Below are 21,254 nucleotides of genomic sequence, written 5' to 3'. Positions count from 1 at the left end.
CTTCACATCACTGCAATTACAGAGTGACTTTAATGGGACTTCCGTTTTCAATATAATGACCCAGTGGAAAGAAATTCAGAGTGCTTTAAAATTAGCTGCAATGATTTGGAATCCAGTTCTGTTAAATAATTCTAATTTTAGTACAGCACAAACTAAGGATCCTCTCAAAATGTTGCTCTCCGCTAGCATGCCATCATTTCTGGAAGACTTCAGAGACCGTTTAAATGGAATGCATGAAATACTGTCTTTGTTTTCTGATTATCTGCTTAAGCCTGTGTCCTACAGAAACTTTCCAGACCAGCTCCTAGCTCTCCAGAAGGTGTTTTTTATAATGACAGACACCAACATAGGTTATCAGTACTTACTGATGCCTGTGTTTGAACTGATGCGGAGAGTAGAAAGCTCCATGGGTGAAGCCTGGTGGGATGAGTTGAATGCCTATTGGCGCATTGGGGAAAAACTGAGATCGATGAAGTGGAATAACACAAGCATCACAGCCTATGGGCAGTTTTTAGAGGTATTAAACAGCCATTTACAAAAGCTGAATAATAATCCAAGTAGTGTCTTCAGTGGACAATTGGATCAACTGTCAGAATTTATAACAGCCGTGTTTAAAGAGTTTGGGGAAAATTCTGAAGTAGCCAGTATCTCACTAGTCAGTCAAGCCATACAAAAGACCTTGTACATATTAAAAGACTTACAGCTGAATTATAATGTCAGTAAATTAAAATCTATAGATCTTTTCTTTAATTTTGACAATAAAACCTTGGAGAGCTTGTCTGAACTTCTGAGGACAGGAATGAAAATCCTTCATTATACAAGTGCCAGTGAAGCTTCAAGTGAGGAAATAATCAACCCTGTCTATAACTTAACACATCTTCTACTGCAGGAGTTCAGCCAGTATTCCTCACAGCACAATACTTCGCTAGAGGCAAAGATTTGGGAGTTCTTGCATTTAGCCTTGAGTCCTTTCCTTGAAAAGAGCAACAGTGGTTATAGGACACCCCAGAACTGCTCCGCTCGGGATATGCTCCACATAACGCTTGAGATGCTGTTTGAAAATGCCACTCTAAGCAAGTCCTTAGCCGGGAGCCCCTGCAAACCCCTCTTTGATTCCATGGGCATGGAGGGTGGAACAGTATGCAATGACACCTTTACAAAAATGTTCCAGCTTGCCATAACAAACCTGAAACTGTCTCCAGAGCTTGCTGCCGTCTACAAGAACCGCAGTGAACGCTTTTCCAAGGAGCTGTCGTGCATCATCCAGTCTCTGCAGTTTACTCTGAGTTTCCTTTCCAAATTAAACCTTGTCTCTGAGCTGGAAAACTCTTGGGTACAGGAGAAAGTGAGAGCTCTGACTGCTGTCACAGAGGGGCTGCTGCAGAGTAATGCCTCCTGCCCCGTCCCAGTCCAAGATGTGGGTGGTGTTCTCCCATCCCAGCTTTTGAACATGCTCCTTCCTTTCATGCTGAGTGAAACAGTACTGAACTCCCTAAATGTCTCTGACAGTTTAGCAGGCTGGAATAACCTGTCCATGCTTTCCAGTGTGGCACAGGATGAGCTCCACATGAGCAACCTGCTGCAGAGACTCCAAGGCACCGTCAGCCTCACCAAATGGAGTTATTACTCAAGCTTCTGGGATGTGGTTGACAGTTTCCTAAACACCAAAAGGAATCTAACTGAAGCAGCTGCCTTTGCAAAGTTGTTGGAAGCAGTGGCAAACAACTCTGCCAACGATGTGTCAGCTCTAGAAATCACAGAAGCCAGTCGCTATATTCTCAAGAGGCTGAACTCCTCTGATCTGCTAAATGAATTCAATATACATTCCAGTTCGGCTTTTCTCTCCAACAAAACTAGTTTTGACAGTGTGATTGATATTGTTGCTCGTCACTTCATTGTCATGGCAGAAGCCCTGTATAACAAGACCCTACCTTGGACTCAGAGTGACAAAACTTTGTCACCAACCAGTTTGATTACGCGGTGAGTTTGCTTTTTGGGTATTGTAATTGCATTTATAGGTAGTGACCACCATTCTCGTTCCAGCATGAGAAGTATGTAATTTTCTTCCAGTGGAGCAACTTAAGCCTGAAATCACCATAATTTAGGATACTAGATGTAATGTGGGTTATATTGAAGAGGAAGAAATTTCTCCTTGAACTGAACAAACAGCTAAAAGTGAGGCTTTCAAAAATTTTCTGTGTTGGCATGTATCAGTTCACAGTAGAAGCAGAATCCTGTAGGAGCCTTGCCACCAGTGGTAACCTCTTTGGAAACCCTTTCTTTGTGGTATGGCTCTCTAATTTTTGATTCTCAGTCTCCCCTAGGCAGGCCTTTTCATCTATATATTGCATCCTCAGTGAACCTTTAAAGTGTGTTTTCTTATCCATATGGTTTGAAAGTGAATGACAGCTTTGGGAGATAACAGCAAAAAGAATTGATGAAATAAAATTGGGAGTATACCCACTTAGGAGGTGTCATGGGAGACACATGGCTTCATCTGGAATTCTTATTTACACTGCCAAGGAACAGCATCTACACAGCTGATAGGGTGCTCACTAATATACCTTGTTTCTGAAAGAGATGCTGGTTTAACATCCTATCTTATTTTTCAGATTTCTGTTTTTAGAATTTGAAAACACCATCTTACAGGTGACAGTGAATAACAGCTATAACCCTTACCTGATGTGTTTAATAAATGCCACTGAAATTGAAGACAGAAAATTGACAGGTAATCATGATTTCATTAATGTTGTGGGACCTCAGCTGGAATACGTTGTGCCTGTCTTAAAGTGTTTTGTCTAATGATGGGAAGGAATGGTGCTATCTGTTTTCATCCATTGGCAATTAACTGGAGCTGTGAGACCTTGGGAAGCCAGACTCCCTTTTTGTTTGACTTATGTCACGTTGTGGATTTAAGTTTTCCATCCAACTCTATCCAAAAGACACGTCTGCTCTTCACTATGTGATGGCAGGTTGCTGACACTCAGATAAAGAAATCTTACAAATAGAAACCTATATTCCCTTCACAGCTTTATGTAGCCATAAGATAACAGCAGTTATTTTTGAGAGTTAACGTGGTATTTCACATAGATATTCATCTTATGAGCTTATTGTAAAATCTGAGAGGTTCATCTGCTCACAGAATAGAGATACTGCGTGTGCTCTGAAGGGCACTGTCAGAAGTCCTGTTACCAGTGTGGGGTGGATTTCTTTAGACCCAGAGCACTTACTCAGACTGGATCTGTTATAATCCAGATTACAACCTGGGTCTTGGTCTGTGATTTCAGAAGTCCCGAGCCATGTGAATTTGGTGGGAAATAGCAGTGCTCAGTAGGCCTCGGAATAAAAGTGCCAATACTGCCATCTGCAAAGTTTCTGCAAGTCTGGTATTTCTGTCTCAAGTAACTTTTGTTTTCTTCCTTGCACAGAAAACACCACACTGCTTTTGAAGCAAGCTCATCTGAGAAAGAACCCTTTTATGCAAAATAATACCTCTGAGAAACATTCATCCATACCAGAGCTCCTGAAGCTAAAAGTGAGTCTGCTTAAAATGCTGACTTGAAGGACATCCCACAGTGATACATGAATGTGCAATAGAGGTTTTGAAACACAGCATATGGAAAAAAAGTTTCTTAAAAGAACAGCTGATAAAAACTAGAACTGAAACTCTGTTTTCTGCCTGCTGCCTATATTTAAAGGTCACCATTAAACTGGGCTGAGGAACTTGTTCTTATATGAGTCCCTACCCAGTGTACACCCACTTTTCTGAGAAGGTAGAGGTGTTCCTATCCTCCTAGTCCATTGGATAGAATGGCTTCTGCTTTCCACCAGCCATCCCAAAAGGATGAGCACTGGATAGGTTGCCAGTGGAAGCATATTCCTTATAAATCAGTGCACCAGTATTTTTAAAGTTCAGTACTTTGAGACTTAGCAAAGCACCTTGCAGAGCTGAGATCGTTCTGGGATGCCTCTGCTTCATTTGAGAAGTATGAAGAGAGGAGTTCTCAAAGGCACAAATAGCATTTAGATCCCTGTGCCCTGCTGAAAATCAGTGGAATTGTGCATACCCAGTTGGCAGTTATAAGGATGACTAACTTAGTTACCACTGTGCATAAGGACCTATACAACACCAGCTTGGCTGGAGTCCAAGTCCCCATGTGCTCCCTTAGCCCTAGATGTCTCACAACACTATAATGGTTTCTGAGATTAAGCACCTAAGGAATATTGATTCATGGATTTCCCTCACCAGCTTTGGATTTGGCAATGCCTCATTTGAATAAAATCCTTCTTACACCATACATACACGACTGCACTAATAGCTGCTTCATATATCTGTAACAATAATATGATGAGTCTCAGTGTGACAGGTACTTATAGGCACAAAATAGAAAACAGCTCTTGCCATAAGAGACTGATAATGTAAATAATGATGTCAGACAAGAGGGAAGTCCGTAATAGTAGAGTAGGCAAAGGACTATAATTTTACACAGGTTGGCAGATGTGGAAGTCCTGACTTCTAGCCAACTCTGTTTTGTATGCTGTAGTAAGGATGACCTGGTGGTATCTGGAAGGCTAAACCTGTTGCACAAGGTAGATTTATTTGGTCTCTGGGAAGATTAATTGGTTAACAGGTAAGTCGAAATGGAGTATTGCTGTGTATGCATGTTGGGCAGGGGAAATGATATGTTAAGGCTTGCAAGGTTTATTAGATCATGTGCAATGTTGTGTAGCCAGGTCTGCTACCAACTCATGTAGGAATGATTGTTATGAACTGTTCTGTTGGAGACCTTTTGAATGAAATAAAAATATATATTAAAATTTTAATCCTAGAGAAAAATGGAAAGAGACAGCTAGACTCTTTAAAACTTGCCTTTTATAATTCTGTCGTGTAACTGGTGTTTGTGCATTTGTCTTCCTTTTCAAAATTTCCTTTGAAGATCTCTCGCCTCCGGGATCTGACAACACTTCTTTGTGACTATGAGAGCTTTAAGTCAATACAGCATATTTGCCATCTCCCTAATGTTGGCTTTGGAGAACTGTGTGAACAAAGTCAGTCTCATGAGCAGCTCCTCCGCACCATTGAACTGAGCAATCAAGTTGTGATCAATGTACTGAATCACAGAAGGATCTCCCAAGAACTTCGAAATATACTGATTGGGGATGCCACGAACATCCAGACACAAATGAAGTGGTGAGGCTCTCCCTCTCAGTTAGACTGCTTTACTATTCTATTTATGAAATGATGAAATGGCTTCTTGCCTTCTTTTCATATTCCCAATTTTGTTCGTTGTTTTGTTTTTCCAATTTAGGCTTCAAGAAAATGTACCAGAAATTGCTTTCTTTCAAGAGATTCTGCAGTCTATGTCTACTTTGAATTCCATGTTGAACATCACTGAGAATTTAACAGATTCTAGCAAGCAAGGTAGTTTCCTGTATTTACTTTAGAGTGTTGGTAAACACCATCACTGGTACCATACTTTCTGCTGGAAATCCCAAGACTTGCTTAGCTGCCAGGAAGAAGTGATATTAATGAAATAACCATACACCATGTCCTTGGGATCCTATATCTAGGGTAATTCTAGAGGCTGTTCTAGATCGCCCTTTGTTTTCTGTACTGCCCAAATAGTCCTATGTGCTGAAAGTCCCAAGTCTCTTTGCATTTGAGCAACTTTTGCTATCAATGGACCTGTCAACTGCAGCCCACAAATCAGACTGTAAAACCTAGGAAACATGACTGTATTTTGCAAGTTGTTGGGGTTTTTTTATCAGTGGTGATGTACCGTACTTCTGTACTTTACCTAAAGGCCTCTCTGTGTGCTTGAGATTGCTGTATGTCTGGAGAAAGCTGCTACATCAGTTGTTCTTTGTTCTTTACAGAAAAGTTAAGAAATGTGTTTAAAAATGTGGACCAGCTCAAAGAGGATCTCAGAAACACAGCAGGAATGTCCACAGCCAGTATTGCTGCTCTTCTGGAAGCATCTCTCCCGGAAAACAGCAGTCAGGTGAGTTTGCTGTCATCCTGGTAGAGATCTTGTTGCTTTCTACCTCTCAGACCATTAAACCCAGAATTTGTTAGTGAATGCAGCTAAGCAGATCACTGCATGCATGACAGCACAGAGAGGTAGATGATCCCACAGGGACAGACAGCATAGCAGGTTATGGATCAAAACAGCCATCAGAAATGTAGTAAGAGCAGTCATTGACGTCAGTTCAGCCATCGGAGACCAAAAGCCATATGGTCTTTTTGGCTGTCACCAGTAGCTGGTAAGCAGCCATGTACTGCCTGGTGAGTGATTGCTCTGATCTGTTGCAAGGGCACAGTTCACTGTAACAGACTAATGAGGACTGAGTGGGGTCCTTGGTGGGGTCCTCAGTGCTAAGAAATTGTTGCAGTCCAGATGGAAAAGCACACTTCTAACGACAATTTATGAGAGCGCTTGGGGTCCAAAAATAGCCTCCCATAATGAGAGATGAGCTTGCCTTCCTCAGCCTCCTGCGCAAGCAGAGCTCCAGATGCTTTTCTCCTTCCCAACCATCTTGTCTGGACTGAGCCCCGAAGAGCGCACTCTTTTCCAAACTTCACAGGCATCAGTCAATGGGAAATTGAAACCACAAAAGCTTTTACTACTGGGCAGTAAAACACAATCCTTAGGATTTGTCCCTGGAAGCAGGAGCAATGGGTAGGCATTTTCTGGTTCTCAGGGTTGAAATATGACACTGTGGAAAGAACAACAGCAAGGCAAGATTAATCCATGCATACTGGAGCAAGCGGTCTACCCCCTAACAAATCTTTTCTTCCTTTTTGCAAACACAGCTCATTTCTCAGATCTTCCAGCTGGAGTCCTGTAGCATCCATCCTGCTGACCCACAGCTACAAACAGTAGCAGAGGAGTTCTGCAATCTCTCTCTTTCAGAGAGGACTCGTGAGACATACATCTTGGGGGTCACTCTGTTACGACACTTAGACATTTACAATTTCTTATACAAGGTTAGTGCTGGATTTGTAGAGTGCTTTCTATAGTCTTTGCTGCATATAGTGGCTGAAAGGTCATAAAATATCATTGCAGTGGCCAGAAGCTATACTGATTTACACAAGCCAAAGATCAGGCTTTGCTCATGCAGTAATTTTTATTGCATATCCATGCTGTGACAGTGTGGATATAAATGAGGATCTCAGCTGGTGTAAACCAGCAAACCTCATTTAAAAGCACTGGACCTACTCTAAATGCCTCCCTATCTGCTAGTATCATTTATATGCTGTCACAACCTCTTGAGCATTCCTAGCTCTGTTCAGGCTTCCCAAAAATAAGGCACTGGGCTAAATTTTTTTATTCCTTGAAAAGGAAAGCCCTGGAAAAAGTCCTGTAAAATATATTTTCCTGATCTAGTTGGCACTGCCAAGTTACTAAATGATTCAAATATCCCATGCACACAACTATATAAACAGCATGTAAAAATACCATTCACGGAGAAGTGCGTATTGAATACGTATTTTAAAATGCTACAGAAGTGATCCTAGGGAAAAGAAGTTATTAAATGAGAATGCCAATTAATTTGGCTCAGGTCAAAAGTCACTCGTAGTGTTTGACATCTATGTTGTGTCAAATGCTACCTCTTAGAGACTCAAATTATATCCCAGCCAATATCTGATACACATTTCCTAACTGCAGGTGTTTGGAAACATGCACTTTTCAGAATATGTAATATTCTCAGGGGATTGGTTTGCAAAAGTGCTTGGGGATTTAGGAATACAAATCCCATTCATTTCCCATGGGACATCCGCTCCCTAAGCCTCCTAACAGTTTTGAAAATCCCACAATCTTTGTCTTGGAATTAATACAATATGGGTGTGTACATGCTTGTGTGCACAGATTCTTGCTAATCATAATTTATTTCCTTCCTGCCTCTTGTAGATGTTTTTCCCTAAGGAACTTCAGAAACCCGTGGACAAGATGTTAGGCCTTCTGACAAAAATGAAATATTTCAGACACGAGGTTGAATCTGGCGTTGATCCATTGCTACAAGCTATTCATTCCCTGAAAAAGCTCCGGCAGTCTAGAAATGTGCCACTGACTAAGGTACGTGTAGTCTGCATGTGCTTTGGAGGCAAAACACCACTGGAACAGTTTCCACAGGAACTTCTTACCCTACAAGCCAAAGGTGCATTAAATCATAGATTACTGATTCTCTTTTAAAGCAGCGGTGTCCTAAGAAGAATCTCTATCAAACTTATATACTGCCTTCCTGGGAGAGCTTTGATTTGGAACAGTGGGACCATCATGTGCTTATGACAGGGGGGACAATAGGAACCTATGCTGTGGGGACGGACACTAGGAACAAAAATGCAGGGGATGAACAACTGTCTTGAAGGAGGGTAGAATTCCAACAAAATACTGGAAGGGGTCAGCTTGTGAAAACAACTGGAGAACTGCCCACTAAAGGCTATCCAAAGCCACGTAAGTCAACAGCAAAAATTTGCTCTAGCTTTAGTGTGCATTAGATTACACCTAAAGCCTCAAGACTGCCTAAAACATTCAGTACAAACCCAGTCCTGCTCCAACAGCTGCAGTAATTTCAGGTTGCACTAACTTCATCCAGCACTGGATCCAGTCTCTCTGATCCATAGTCAATGACAGCATAGATCACAGGAATCGCTTCTGGTAATTAGTTTGCCTGTGGATTGCAGAACCACGTGCAGTGGATTAGATGGGGATAGGGAATGGGCACATCTGTGTGATAAATTCTGTCTTGTAACCCAGGGTGTATGTGTGTCACCAGGCACACATTATAGGCAATTCCTGTACACACGTTATAGGCAATTTCCGTATTAGATCTCATACCTGGAAATGAATTTACCACCTCTGTCATAGCAGAGGTTAGCCAAAAAAGCATGATTTCCATGGAAAGTCCCTTTTTTTTTTTAGAGACAAACTTCTCATAAGAAAGCAGTCTAAAAATGTTCAGTCCGTGCCTTCTAATTTTATTATTTTTTTTCTTTTGGAATGGGATGCTTTTAGTATGCAGGTTTTATTTGCATTCTGTCTTTTCTGCAGGAATTGTTTAAATCAAACAACTTTAGGATAACACGTGACACATTTAAGTCCATGTCAAAAGTTCTCTGCAACCAGGAGATCACACCGCTGTTTTTTGAGTCCTTGCTTCCAGATTTTGGAGACCCTGTAAGCAACAGTTCTTCTGTAGAGGATGTCTATGTCCAAAAGATGATGAGGAAATATGGGATTCCTCATGACTCCAGTAAGTCTGGCTTTTCCTTAAGGCAAAAACATTTCAGAGCCAAACTCTACTGTTTCCAGACAGATCCAGTGCTGAGCTGTTTCCCCGTATGTCTCTGGTGGGCTGTAAGTGCTCATGATTTATGCTAGCTGAAGATCTGCACTGCCTTAACTATTGGTGTTTTATTTCCATAAATGTTAAAAGGAAAACAGCATATGTACCAGAGCAGTGCTTGACACTGCACTGTTTTCCATTTGTTGATGATCTGGTCTTAGGGCTTGACAGGCCACCGCTTTTTCTTGATGTGTAGTTTTTCGACTGTACTGACATTATTAGCTCCTCTGAGTTCACAAAAGTCCATTTAACCTTCAAGCAGAGAATCTTGGCTCAAACAGTCAGACTCTTGTTGTTTTGAGTTCAGCAACAGGAGATCTTGGGGGTGGATTGCTTTTGTCAAGACACGTTATATCAGCCAGTGAAGAGGGCCCTGAAGTCATTCACCGGACATAGCAACATACTAGGCAGATGGGAAAAAATACACTGGTAACTTTCTTTGTCTGGCTTATTTGTGCTCTGTGCAATTTGTTTGCTTTTCTCCCCCCACAGCACCATTTTGCTTATCCTTTTACCTGGACCTGGTCAAGACCCCAAGTGGAGCTTTAATTTGGTCTTTTTTAAAACCAATGGTTCTTGGGAAGATCCTTTATACACCAGATACGATAGAAACTCAAGCAATCATGGGAAAGGTATGGCTCTGTTTACAGTCCATCAGGATATGCCCACTCAAAAGGATTGTAATTTATTTAGCACGGTCCTGTTTCTTTGAGAAGCAGAAGTCTATTTTCTGACTGTTTGGAGTATTAGTCAAATTATCTTTTCCTAGTTGCATTGCTGGTCATATGAGTCATCTTTTCTCTTTGAACAAATCTTACCTCCAAAAACTTGCTGTTGGTCTAATATGTATAATACAACTTTTTAAGGCCTTCAGTTTATGAAGTTTCACCCCCGTATTTTCAGCCAGTAGTAGAGAAGTCTCCCAGGACAAATGCTATAACCAGTACTTGTTCGCAAACAAACCAGTGGTAGAAGGAAAGCTGATATCCAAGACATGCTCCAAGTGTCACATATGAGGCCATATTTTTAAGTACTTGCATCCAAATTCAGTGTGTTAAGGGGCATTTTTCCAAACAGTGATAGGGTGCTAAGAAAAATCCTAAGGAAACCAAATTTGGTCTTAGCTATTTTATTGATTTATTCATTGCCTAAAAGCTGTAAGGTAATGAATAAATTAATCCTTATATGTTGTGGGCTTTTTTATAGTCTAATGCAACCTTGAAGCAGATGGCTGATCTAGCCCTGAAGTCCCAGGAGTGGTTGGACAAGTCTCCTGTCATCATGAATTCACTGACTAAGTTAAACCAGACAGTTCCGATGATCAAGGTATGAGATCCTACCTCCCCTGTCTCTCTTGTGGGAGGGAATTGGGAGGAAGGATTCCTTCACTGAAATAAACAGGGGTTCCAGGGACCTCAGGGACATCTTAGGTCAGCTGGGGAGACCCTTCTCAGGCTTTTGTCCTGGACTTCACAGTGTCTGTGCCTGCCTGCCTGTTCCCGTAACAGAAATACTCCTGACACACCTTTCCATGCAAATCCTCTTTCTGAAATGATCTGTTTGTAATACGCTCCCTGACATTGGCCGCACTGAGGCCTGCTGGAGGGCTAAGGTGAGCGGAGAATGCTTGATGGAGTGATCCAGCGAGCCAAGACCAGGCAAGAAATGGCTTTTTCAGAAAATGAAACAGTATCTATAATAAGCATGTAGCTCTGGGTACACACATAAGAGCTAGAAGATGTCTTTGTACCTCAGTGAATGTAAATAAAATTTCTTTTTCCTCCACTAAGGAACCTAGCCTTGCATGGATACAGAAAGCAGTAGGCTGTAATGTTTCACATACTTGCTTCCCATTCTCCACAGTAAAAATTGTCCCCTTTTCTTACAAAACTATGAAAATGAGGTCTCTAGAACCCTAAAGCATTAGGAGTTAATTTCAGTGGCTGAAATTCATTGTAATTTCCATGGTAGTGACAGAAAATCCAGAGTGGAATATGCAAAAGTGAAATGAAGTATTCTTTGCCAACTGCGCTCATTGGTAAAATAATAAACTATTCAGCCAAACAAAAATCTGTCTACCGGTCTCCAAGCTGAATTTTGGTCACCTACCCATTATGCTCTGGCTGTGTTCACAGGACTTAAGCAGACACAAGTGAAATGTACTGCACTTTTAGAATAACGAAGATTATTCATGATTTTTCCATGGGACTCTAGTGCCTCATGGAGACTCAGTAGGCATCCTCTCTTGACTCCAAGAAACACTAGCTCGTACTCACAGGGTTCTGTATGACATTTTCATTGCTAACATTTCCCTATCCTGATACACAGAGTGAAATATGAAAGGTCAGGAAAGGAGTAGGAGGGGGCTGAACAAATGCTCAATGAAGGCAGCTGGTCTGTTGTATTTTAGAAATACACTGAATAAGCTCAAGGGGCTTCTGATCAAACTGATGCTTTTTCTTTTTGCTTGTTGATAGAACACCCTGCAGAATCCCTTTGTGCAGGTCTTTATCAAGCTGATGGTGGATTTGGATGCAGCTGAACTCCTGAGTCAAATAAACGAACTGGGTAAGTTGTTCCACCACATGTGTTGCCCTCCTATTTGCACTGCAGGTCTGGGAGCCCCAGAGTCATCAAACTGTAGCCATGCTCTGCTACTGCTCTTCTCTGGTCGGTATCAGATACTTTAGTGCAAGGCAATCGCAGCTGTGATTCAAAAATCTTGTGGTCTATGGGAAAAGACTCTTAGAAAGCAAAGGGCTTGTGTGAAAAGATGTTTCTCGTGAGTGTTGAAGGGATAGTAGGATGGGAATCTCTACAGCTGAGTGTGGCCACTGGAGGACACTGTTTAGCCATAATTATCACTTCAAATGAGCTACCTGGGACTCTCCTGGGAAACGTCGTGGAGAGCTCACTTGCATCACATCAGGGTTCAGCTTAAAAGTTTTTCAAAGCAGAAGAGCAAGGGATGAGATAAAAGTACCCAGACTGATGAAGCCAGAGGCATCATTACAGGAGATGCTCTGCTGGAATTTGCTGTTCTCTGGTGGTCTTGGATGTTCCTTCAAGGCAGGAGTTGCTGATCTGCACTCTGGGAATTATCAGCCAACAGCAGTGGTGGATACATCCCCTGTTAGTGCACAGCACAGTGATCACAGTCCCTTCCTAGCTGTTCTTACTGTCCCTACCTGCTTTTTCAATGAGTGGCCCTACTCACTGAAGTCAACATAAATCTGGATTATGCCAGCAAAACCCAGCATAAACCGGGAGTAGTTGTAGTCAACTACAGTCAGAAGGATATTTACATACTGCTCGTGATGACCCCTGTGTTATTTCATGAGTAGCATCTCCTGTCTTAACTCCCCATAAAATCATTGTGCTTGCAGCAGCTGTTCCATATTAGTTATACTGCATTATGCAGTCACCTTTTAAAACAGCCAGGAAACAGCAGCATCTTTATTAAACTGCATTATCAGGTTTAGTACACACATCAGCACAACAGACATAACTTTTCCTAGATATGCTTGGATAAAGCACATTCTCCCCTGAGACAGAGCAGCTCAACAGAGGAGTTGATTACATCAAAAACCATAAGATGTGGAATGAATGGTGAGCACCATATGCGAGTCTAAAACCTCAGCAGGTTAGTAGCAACTTATGATTTGGGATGGCTGTCACATCCCATTGCTGGCATCCCCCCAAAGGCGAACTCACGAGCATAGTACAAATGATTAACATAAAAATTGGGTCAACAACTTGCCTTCATTGCACTGCTAAGTGCAGAAATGTATTGTACACTTAATGTTTAGTATGGTGGGTTTTTTCTTCCTTTCTAGTGTCGTTGTTAGTGTAAAGAATGGAATGATGTGATGGATTTTTTGCTGTGTGTAGTGATGCTGCTGGTTTTGTTTGTGTTTTGGTTTTTTTTTTCAGATGATATTCGGCTGGAATTACAGAACAACGTTGACATTGTCAATCAGCTGAATACATTAGCTACCCTTGCTGTAAATGTGTCCTCCTGTGTCTCATTTAATCGCATTCAGGCAGTCAGAAACTTAGAGGAAATGGAAATGGTGGCTAAAGAGCTCTTTCTGAAGAACGAGCTTTTCGCAAGTATGTGACAGTCTCAAATGCCCCTGTAAATTAAAGTTAGCCTGGTATAGGGTGGGAGTCCAGAATAAGAAGTTTGGCTTTCCACCAGCAACTGTTGTGGTCACAGCTCCCACCACACAGCAATCGATTTTGAGCCAGTGTGTGTGGGACCTGCACACTGGGGCCTCTTTATGGCAGTGTTTTACACTCTCCTTTTTATACCTCCTCATCTCTTACACCTCCACTGTCTATATAGAAAACCTTTGGTCAACTGGGGTTTTCTCCTAGTTAATTATCAGTTTGAATGAAATTTCACTGCCCTTAGGAGTTCTTCATGACAGCTGCCTTCTTTCAGCCCCCCATGGGAAAAGATGTTTTAATCAAGAAAGATATCATGGAATCACAGAATCATTTAGGTTGGAAAAGACCTTTAAGATCAACTCCAAACATGAGACAGCTCAATTTATTAGAAGGTCATAAAGCTCTTGAGATGTTCCAGCCAAACACTGCAATATTATATTGGGTCTTTCCAGTCACTTTTCACATTTGTGGGGTTGGACTGCAGCTTCAGATCAGACCACAGAGAGAGGCATGGGGGAGTAGAGAATAGGAACATATATTAATTTGAATGTTGCAAATGTGCCTTAATTTTTAAAGAATCCCCAATATCTCCTCAATTAGTATTTACTTATAAGTCTTGTGACCTGTTTGGTTTTATACCTCATAAATGACTTGACTTTTCTTGGAACTTCAGACCCTGATAATATTTGTCTATTCCCATAAAAGCATTTTTCTTCCATGTTTGTCCTCCATTCCATCGTATGCTTTACATATGGAATAATCAGGAAAAATATTCTGGGAAGAAAAACTTCTGTGGTATTGCCTCTACTCAAACAGACATTTTAAAGGAAAAAAAGTCCTGTCTGTCAAACTGTATCTACAGCATGCCATTTTGTAACATGAATTTGCAAAGCTTTTATATTCTTACACATCTCAGCTTTGCAGGAATTTGTGTGGGCACAAAAATATGTGTGTAGGTCATGAATAATTTTTCAACACTGCGTTCCTGAGGTTTTTGTGTTACAGCATCACTATGTGAGCTCTACTGATAGAGTACCTTTGGGCACATTCATGAGAGGTGTGTGTGTTGAGTGACATACCTAACATATATCTGACAGTCATGTTAACAGCAAGATTTTTTCCAAATACAGCTGGTTATTTCAAGAGCCTTTGGTTTTGAGTGCTCAGTGGGAGAAGATTTAAAGGCTCTGGGCCTGTCTTTCGCACCCAGAATCATTGGTCACGTTTGAAAGTATGAGTAGCTGCAGTGAAGTATAGTTTCCGCTTCTAGACCCTCGATAAGCAGCCTACTCGTGAGCATTATTTGTGCAGCAAAGAAATGAAATGATGGATTGCAATGTAGAAAAGGTTTATATAAATGAGTTCCTACATATCTGTGTGTACTCCTCCTGTGCTGTTGGCTCTGAAGGAAAGCATTTTCCCTTTCTTTTCCAAGGTATCATTTTCAGGCTGCCTTCAAGTCATAGCAGCCCTGGACGCTCAGTTTATGGGCACTTGACCCTCCCTCCTGTGCTCAACTACACCATCCGAATGAGCAGCAGGATCACGCAAACCACCAACAGAATAAGGGAGCGTATCTGGACAGTGGGCCCGCATAATTCCACCTCACAAAGCCAGATTTACAGCCGTGCATTTATTTATATCCAGGACAGCATTGAAAGAGCCATTATTGAGTTACAGACTGGCAAGAATCCAGAGGAAATAGCTGTTCAAGTCCAGGCCATGCCTTACCCCTGCTACAATAAAGATATGTAAGTTTGTGTGGCTTTTGTCTTCATGCTTTGTGTAAGCTCATCTTGTCTGACTGGTGGAGTTCACCAGATGCGCTGGTCTCCTTAATACCATGTTCACATCGCACAGAAATAATTTCATTTGGTGTTTGTTTTGTTTTGTTTTGTTTTTTTTCCAAGTGTCTGACCAAAATAGGGAATTTTGGACTCTAGTATAAATGGTCTATGTTTAGTTTGCCTAATCTTTTGTTTTCAGTGCTCTGTATGTACCTGAATTGTCATGGTTTTACAGCAGGTAAAATTCGCTGTACCTGTTTTACTACACCTGGTGGAACTGAGACTGGGGTTGGCAGGGCTTGGGTTAAATATGAGTGTTGACTTGTTCTGCAGATGTTTACATGCAGACAATGCAGCAGAACTTGGGAAATGTATTTACTGGGCAAAAAAAAAAGAGTCCCTAGGTTTATGAGCTTTGTTCCTAGAGATTGCTATCCCGCTGTGCTATTTGTTATTCATTCCAGTGATTCTAGCTAACGTTCAGTGTATAGTGAATAGTTCTCAATACAGGTGCCTATCAGATGCTTTAAGAAGGATAAGGGGGAAGATGAAATTGTACCATTCATCTCTGCAATAATGAGGGAGGACAGAAAAGCTTTTGATGCACTGAGTTGCCAGGGTTAACAGCCTGTTATACAGAGCAGTGCAACGTGAACTGTGTGTGGACCAGAATAAGATTTGAATGGTGAAGCAGATCAAAAAGTTTTGGATTATCTTCCTTTCCGCTCATCTTGAGCCAGATCTGCAGCTAGTGTAAACTGCATCTCTGCCAAATGCAATAGAGAAGCAAATCTCTCACAGCTGAGGACCTGCCCCTCTGGCAAGGCAATTTTGGTCTGCGTTGGAAAGCTGGCAACATGGTACTTCCTAAGAGTTATTACCCTGACCACAGCTGGTGGCCAAACTGAGTGGAAAACACACAGGGAAGGGATTTCAATGTCCATCAGAAAGCACTGAAGGATCTTCAGCAAATAGTATTGGTTAGGTTGGATGGTCGCTCCGCCCTGACATGAGGGTCTCCCTTGGACCAAAAGTACAGACTAGACCTAGGAACAGCTACTATTGAAAAGCTTGCGTGACTACTGCGTGAGCTAAAATATTGTCTGGGAGCTATAGCTGTAGGAGCTATAGCAGACCGATTAACTTCCTGTGTCAGCCTGTCACTTAAGAGAGCTGGGGACCTATAAACTCTTCTCAAGGCAACAGCACGCAAAGTGCCTGCAAATACACAGGCAGTAAGCATTCAAACCAAGTGTCAGCTTCTTGCAGCAAATACGTGGATTATTGCTGTGAGATAGTTTTGTACAATGATTAACTGGCTGCGGGAGGCATTTACTACAGTGCTGTCTGCTCCTTTTCTTGTTCTTGGGCTGCTGAGAAAACCACTTGCCTTCGGGTTTCCATCCCCACGCCAGATTCGGAGGGACATGAGTTTGCTCAATTATTAAAATACCTAAAGGCTGTGGATTTGCATCCAGTAGAAGTCATCATAAAATGACTGTTTATCGATTGTTATTGCATAGTTACCATCCTGTAGGGAAGAGGAGGGAATATATATACCAGTATACAGAAGGTGATGGGAAATGCTGAATTTTTAATAGCCTAGAGATCATGCACAAGGTGGTAGCCAGAAAAAACCCAAACAACAAAGAACTAGTAGAGCTACTGAAATGCCTTTTCATTGTTCTTTATAAATATGGCTTCATTTGCATGGAAGCATTTCCTGAAAGCGCTGGTTTATGGGAAATTTTTGGCTTTACAGGTAAGAAAATTTAAAAAGAAATGTAATCATATTAATTTCTTACTGTTGTTGTACATTAAACCTTTCCCAGGAATAATACTGATTTTTTCTTTAAGCCAGGTTTAGAAATGAGGAAGGAAAGCATAAGCCCTGTAGATACAACGAAGTGAATCTCCTGCTATAAAAACTTGCTTCCCATCACAAAAGGAGAAATTTACTGTTGGCCGTTGTTGTCTTTTTTCTGTGCACATTTGGCACAGAAAAAAGATTTTAACTAAAGTGAGGAGCCAAGAATTGTGAAGCCCACATTGTAGACCTGGATCTGCAATACCTGTCCTGTGGGGGAAGGTATTCCCCTGAGGGAAAGCACCTATATCCAAACTCCGGCACCAGGAAATATGGCCTGATAACAAAATTTGGCCATTATATCTATTAACAGAAGTGGGAATTATGGATGGCTGCTGAGATGTTTCAAAATGGGATGCACCCCATCAGAGAGCCAGGAGATGCCACTGCCCATGGCAGTTCCTGCTCCTGCCAGTGGTGCTGCTAAGCAAAACTTCCAGAAGGCATCTGGAAATCCCTAAAAAGAAAACAGTTTTGAACAGTCAGGAGTTTCATGAATAGAAAATCCAATGCAGTGGCAAAATAGCCTTTTTTGTAATTATTAATTATGCTTCATGTTTTGAAATACAAGCATGTCTTCTCCTGTGCCAAAGTATTATTCTGAAAAATATATTCTGTATAAAACCTTAATCCCCAGAACATTTCATATTCAGCTAAAGCCTGCATTTGCCTTTTACAGGTTCTTAACCAGCGTGACCTACTCTCTTCCATTTGCTCTGATGGCTGCCTGGGTGCTGTTTATAGCTGATTTTGTTAAAACACTTGTTCAAGAGAAAGATCTGAGACTTTATGAGGTATGGTGAAACTTTCTGGGACGTGCAATATTATAAACAGATTTTCCTTATTAGTTGGTAGTATGTCTCGTGCAATATTAGATGAAGCAAAACAAGCATTAAAGAAAGTAATATACCAAATACCTATTGTTTGACCTGAAGTGTTTGAATTCTGACATTGTAACCAAGCTCAAAACCACAGAAATGCAGGGCATTTGCCCTTCAAGTGGTGAGAATATTGCTTTGCAGTTCTGAACACTGGAAACATGGGCACCTCACAAAATTACAAGTTTTCTGAAGATTTAAAGCTCTCTAAAAATTGACTGAGTCATACCTATTGGGGACAAAGACATGAAAAGTGACTTATTTCCTATCCTTGAAGTTATTATACTTAATATTTCAGAAGGTGGTACATATTACATTAGCTTCTCTGAAATGAAGTTCTTCATTCACGTTGTCTATTGGAAAAGAAATGACATTGAGACATAGGGAATTTATTAAATTAACTCAGGTTTTCAGTGTGAATACCATCAACAGAGATGAGCAGCAAAGAACTTTTGTAAAACTAAGCTTCAGCAAGCAACAAAAGCTCAAGCAGATTTGGGTTTTATCTGATACCATGGAAACAAATACTGATTCACCAAAAACATTTCCAAGAAAGGGCACTCTATGAACTGATGAGATTGAAAATGAGTGAACTCCAGTGGCTAGCTGACAGCCAGCTACTCTAGTTTAGGGAACCCAGTTTCACTGTCTCTAAGAACTAGGGTGTCAGTAGTCTTTTTAGGTGTGTAATAAACTGCAACAAGACACCAGCACCTGTGGTGTCTTTTGGCTTTAACAATACAGTTTTATACAAGTCTTGTGGACTTGATTATCAGCTAATATAATATATTGCTTCCTCATAACCATCGTAATTTAGCTATTATTCATTGTCTTGAGGTTGTGTGGGAAATGGTTTGGTTTCAAAGATACTTAAGAGCTGTTACATGCAAGCCATTGGATTGGTTAGCATTATTTTAAAAAATAACTAAAATACCTTAGAAAAGTTACAAATCTAAAGCCAGAAGTTGCTTTGGAGCTTGTGGGCTGCAATGCTTCATACTTGCAAATCCTGTCTGTGCTGTTCTTTTGCAATAGACTGCTTTGCAAACCTAGGGCATTCCAGAAATGTGAGCGCATGGTTTCTCCCTGGTTATCAACATGCCATATACGAAAGTATAAAAGAGCATAATTTGGTTGCATGCCCTGTCCAGAAACTGAAAAAAGAAACAGTATAGTATCAGCAGAAAGATCTCTTAATAAACAGTTGTCATTTGTGATTCTTTTTTTCACCTTTCTCTCTGTAGTACATGAAAATGATGGGTGTTAATGCCAGCAGCCATTTCATTGCCTGGTTCATAGAGTGCGCCATCTTCCTTCTAATTACTATCACCTTCCTCATCATTGTTCTAAAAGTGGGTGACATCCTTCCCAAAACAAACACAGTGCTCCTGTTCGTGTACCTTATGGACTACAGCCTGTCCATCATAGCCATGAGCTACTTCATCAGTGTTTTCTTCAATAACACCAACATAGCAGCCTTGGTGGGCAGTCTCGTGTACATCCTCACCTTCTTCCCCTTCATCGTGTTGCTTGTCATCGAGAATCATTTGAGCTTCTCTGTGAAGAGCCTACTGGTAAGTTCTGCTTTTCAATGACAGGGACCATGCGTATGAAGCAGACACTCACCTTCAATAAACTTCAGCTCCTATAGCTTGTGTCACAAATATATGTGAGTTGGGTGCCTTTCTAAATTCCATCAGTGGGTGTTGACAGGTATGACAGCACGGCCGGAGTGTTAGCTATGGCCTGTTTGAGGGACACCTGAATTAATTGTGTCCCATGACTGAAAGCAATACTTGTGGAATTTTAGTGAGTTCCCACCTGCTAGCTGAATCAGAGTAGCTTGAGCTATGTACTTTGCCCTTTTGAGTTGCAAAGCAAAAGCACTGTGAAAAATGAGGCTGTCTCAGCAAAGAGTTTAGGTAGCAGGGCTGTGAAGGAGGGCTGGCTCTGCTTGTCCTTTAGTTTCATGTGTCTCAAATTCCTAGCCGTGGAAATAGATGTAAAGCCTTGTTTCTTACCAAGGGTGGAAAAAGGTAAGTATTGGGTTCCAGAAGTCAGCCTGTATTTCAGAAGCCTCAGATAAAGCTCTGTATGAGAGATGAAGTTGGGTCCTGCGTGTGGAAGCAAAAGGCAGGCAGGCTCTAAGAAGACATTACAGCCCATCACCAGAAGTGTTACCCATCATAAGCCTGGTCCAGTGCTCTTTGTGACTGTTGGAAAAAGAAACCCACTAATTTTTCTGGCTACTGGACCAAGCCAATGAGGTAACTTATTGGTTGACTTGATTTCTCTCTGAGACTAATTCATAAGTTCTTTTTTTTTCAATTTTGTTTATTCCGCAGAGTCTGTTGTCTCCAACTGCATTCAGTTATGCAAGCCAATACATTGCCCGATACGAGGCACAGGGCATAGGTATGTTTATTGTAGACAAAACTAGGCTTTGAGCTCCCATGGTTGTAACATTTCATTAACTAATATGGATTCTGTTTATATTTCTAAATTCCTTTCTGCAGGTCTGCAGTGGGACAACATGTATAAGTCCCCAATGATTGGAGACAACACTTCCTTTGGCTGGATGTGCTGGCTCATTCTGATAGACTCTTTCATTTACTTCATCCTGGGATGGTATATAAGGAATGTTTTCCCAGGTAAGGATACAAAGCATTGAGGCTGGTGCTGTACCATCTCTTTTGGAAAACAATGAATACACGACTAGCCAATTCTATGGTTCAGGCAGTAAGACAGTGTGCACATAGAGGACACCTCTGTTTCTAGATCAAAGGGAGCATGACTTTGTAGATGTCTGACAGCATTAATGAAACTGAGACAGAGCAGAGCAAGGGAGAATTAGGGTCCCTCTGCTTATCACATGGGTAGGTGGGTCTCCTGAAGAAGCTGAAGCCAAGGACATGGGAGGATGTGTTTGCGGTCTGCTCAGTGAAAATGAGAACAGAGCATGTTAGCCTGCATTTGTCAGTTGAGTGATTTTGTGTTGTGTTACTTACATAATTTGATTTCAAAAAGTAATTCCTGCCTTGGGCAAGAGCCAGTACATTTGTCTTTTGCTTTTCTTTACCACCTAATGAAGCAGTCCACTGGCGTAAGGAAATCTACCCAGTGGAAAATGTAAAGTACTCCTGTCCTCCAGCTATGAAGTTACTCAGAATAACAAATCAGTGAATGCTTACTATCGTGTCA

At 41.3% G+C, this 21,254-nt stretch overlaps 1 protein-coding gene across 1 annotated transcript in view; it reads left to right on the top strand.

The window, feature by feature from the left end:
* The first annotated feature begins 1,162 nt into the window (after positions 1-1,162).
* The window catches only part of ABCA12 (ATP-binding cassette, sub-family A (ABC1), member 12), a 53,632-nt gene continuing 33,540 nt past the window's right edge, over positions 1,163-21,254 (top strand). The window contains exons 1-18 of the mRNA XM_010583259.1: positions 1,163-1,980; positions 2,613-2,728; positions 3,429-3,535; positions 4,938-5,191; positions 5,310-5,422; positions 5,878-6,002; positions 6,815-6,988; positions 7,914-8,078; positions 9,054-9,255; positions 9,841-9,980; positions 10,555-10,674; positions 11,826-11,916; positions 13,282-13,461; positions 14,957-15,272; positions 17,855-17,969; positions 19,298-19,627; positions 20,399-20,468; positions 20,570-20,704. Of these exons, the coding sequence (XP_010581561.1) occupies positions 1,163-1,980; positions 2,613-2,728; positions 3,429-3,535; positions 4,938-5,191; positions 5,310-5,422; positions 5,878-6,002; positions 6,815-6,988; positions 7,914-8,078; positions 9,054-9,255; positions 9,841-9,980; positions 10,555-10,674; positions 11,826-11,916; positions 13,282-13,461; positions 14,957-15,272; positions 17,855-17,969; positions 19,298-19,627; positions 20,399-20,468; positions 20,570-20,704 (3,571 nt within the window). The remainder of the gene's footprint in view (positions 1,981-2,612; positions 2,729-3,428; positions 3,536-4,937; positions 5,192-5,309; positions 5,423-5,877; positions 6,003-6,814; positions 6,989-7,913; positions 8,079-9,053; positions 9,256-9,840; positions 9,981-10,554; positions 10,675-11,825; positions 11,917-13,281; positions 13,462-14,956; positions 15,273-17,854; positions 17,970-19,297; positions 19,628-20,398; positions 20,469-20,569; positions 20,705-21,254) is intronic.

Source organism: Haliaeetus leucocephalus, unplaced genomic scaffold (genome assembly GCF_000737465.1).
Source record: "Haliaeetus leucocephalus isolate CR32 unplaced genomic scaffold, Haliaeetus_leucocephalus-4.0 Scaffold880, whole genome shotgun sequence".
Taxonomy (NCBI): domain Eukaryota; kingdom Metazoa; phylum Chordata; class Aves; order Accipitriformes; family Accipitridae; genus Haliaeetus; species Haliaeetus leucocephalus.
The sequence above is the reverse complement of the archived record's forward strand: the minus strand, read 5'-3'. Positions and strand labels throughout refer to the sequence as shown.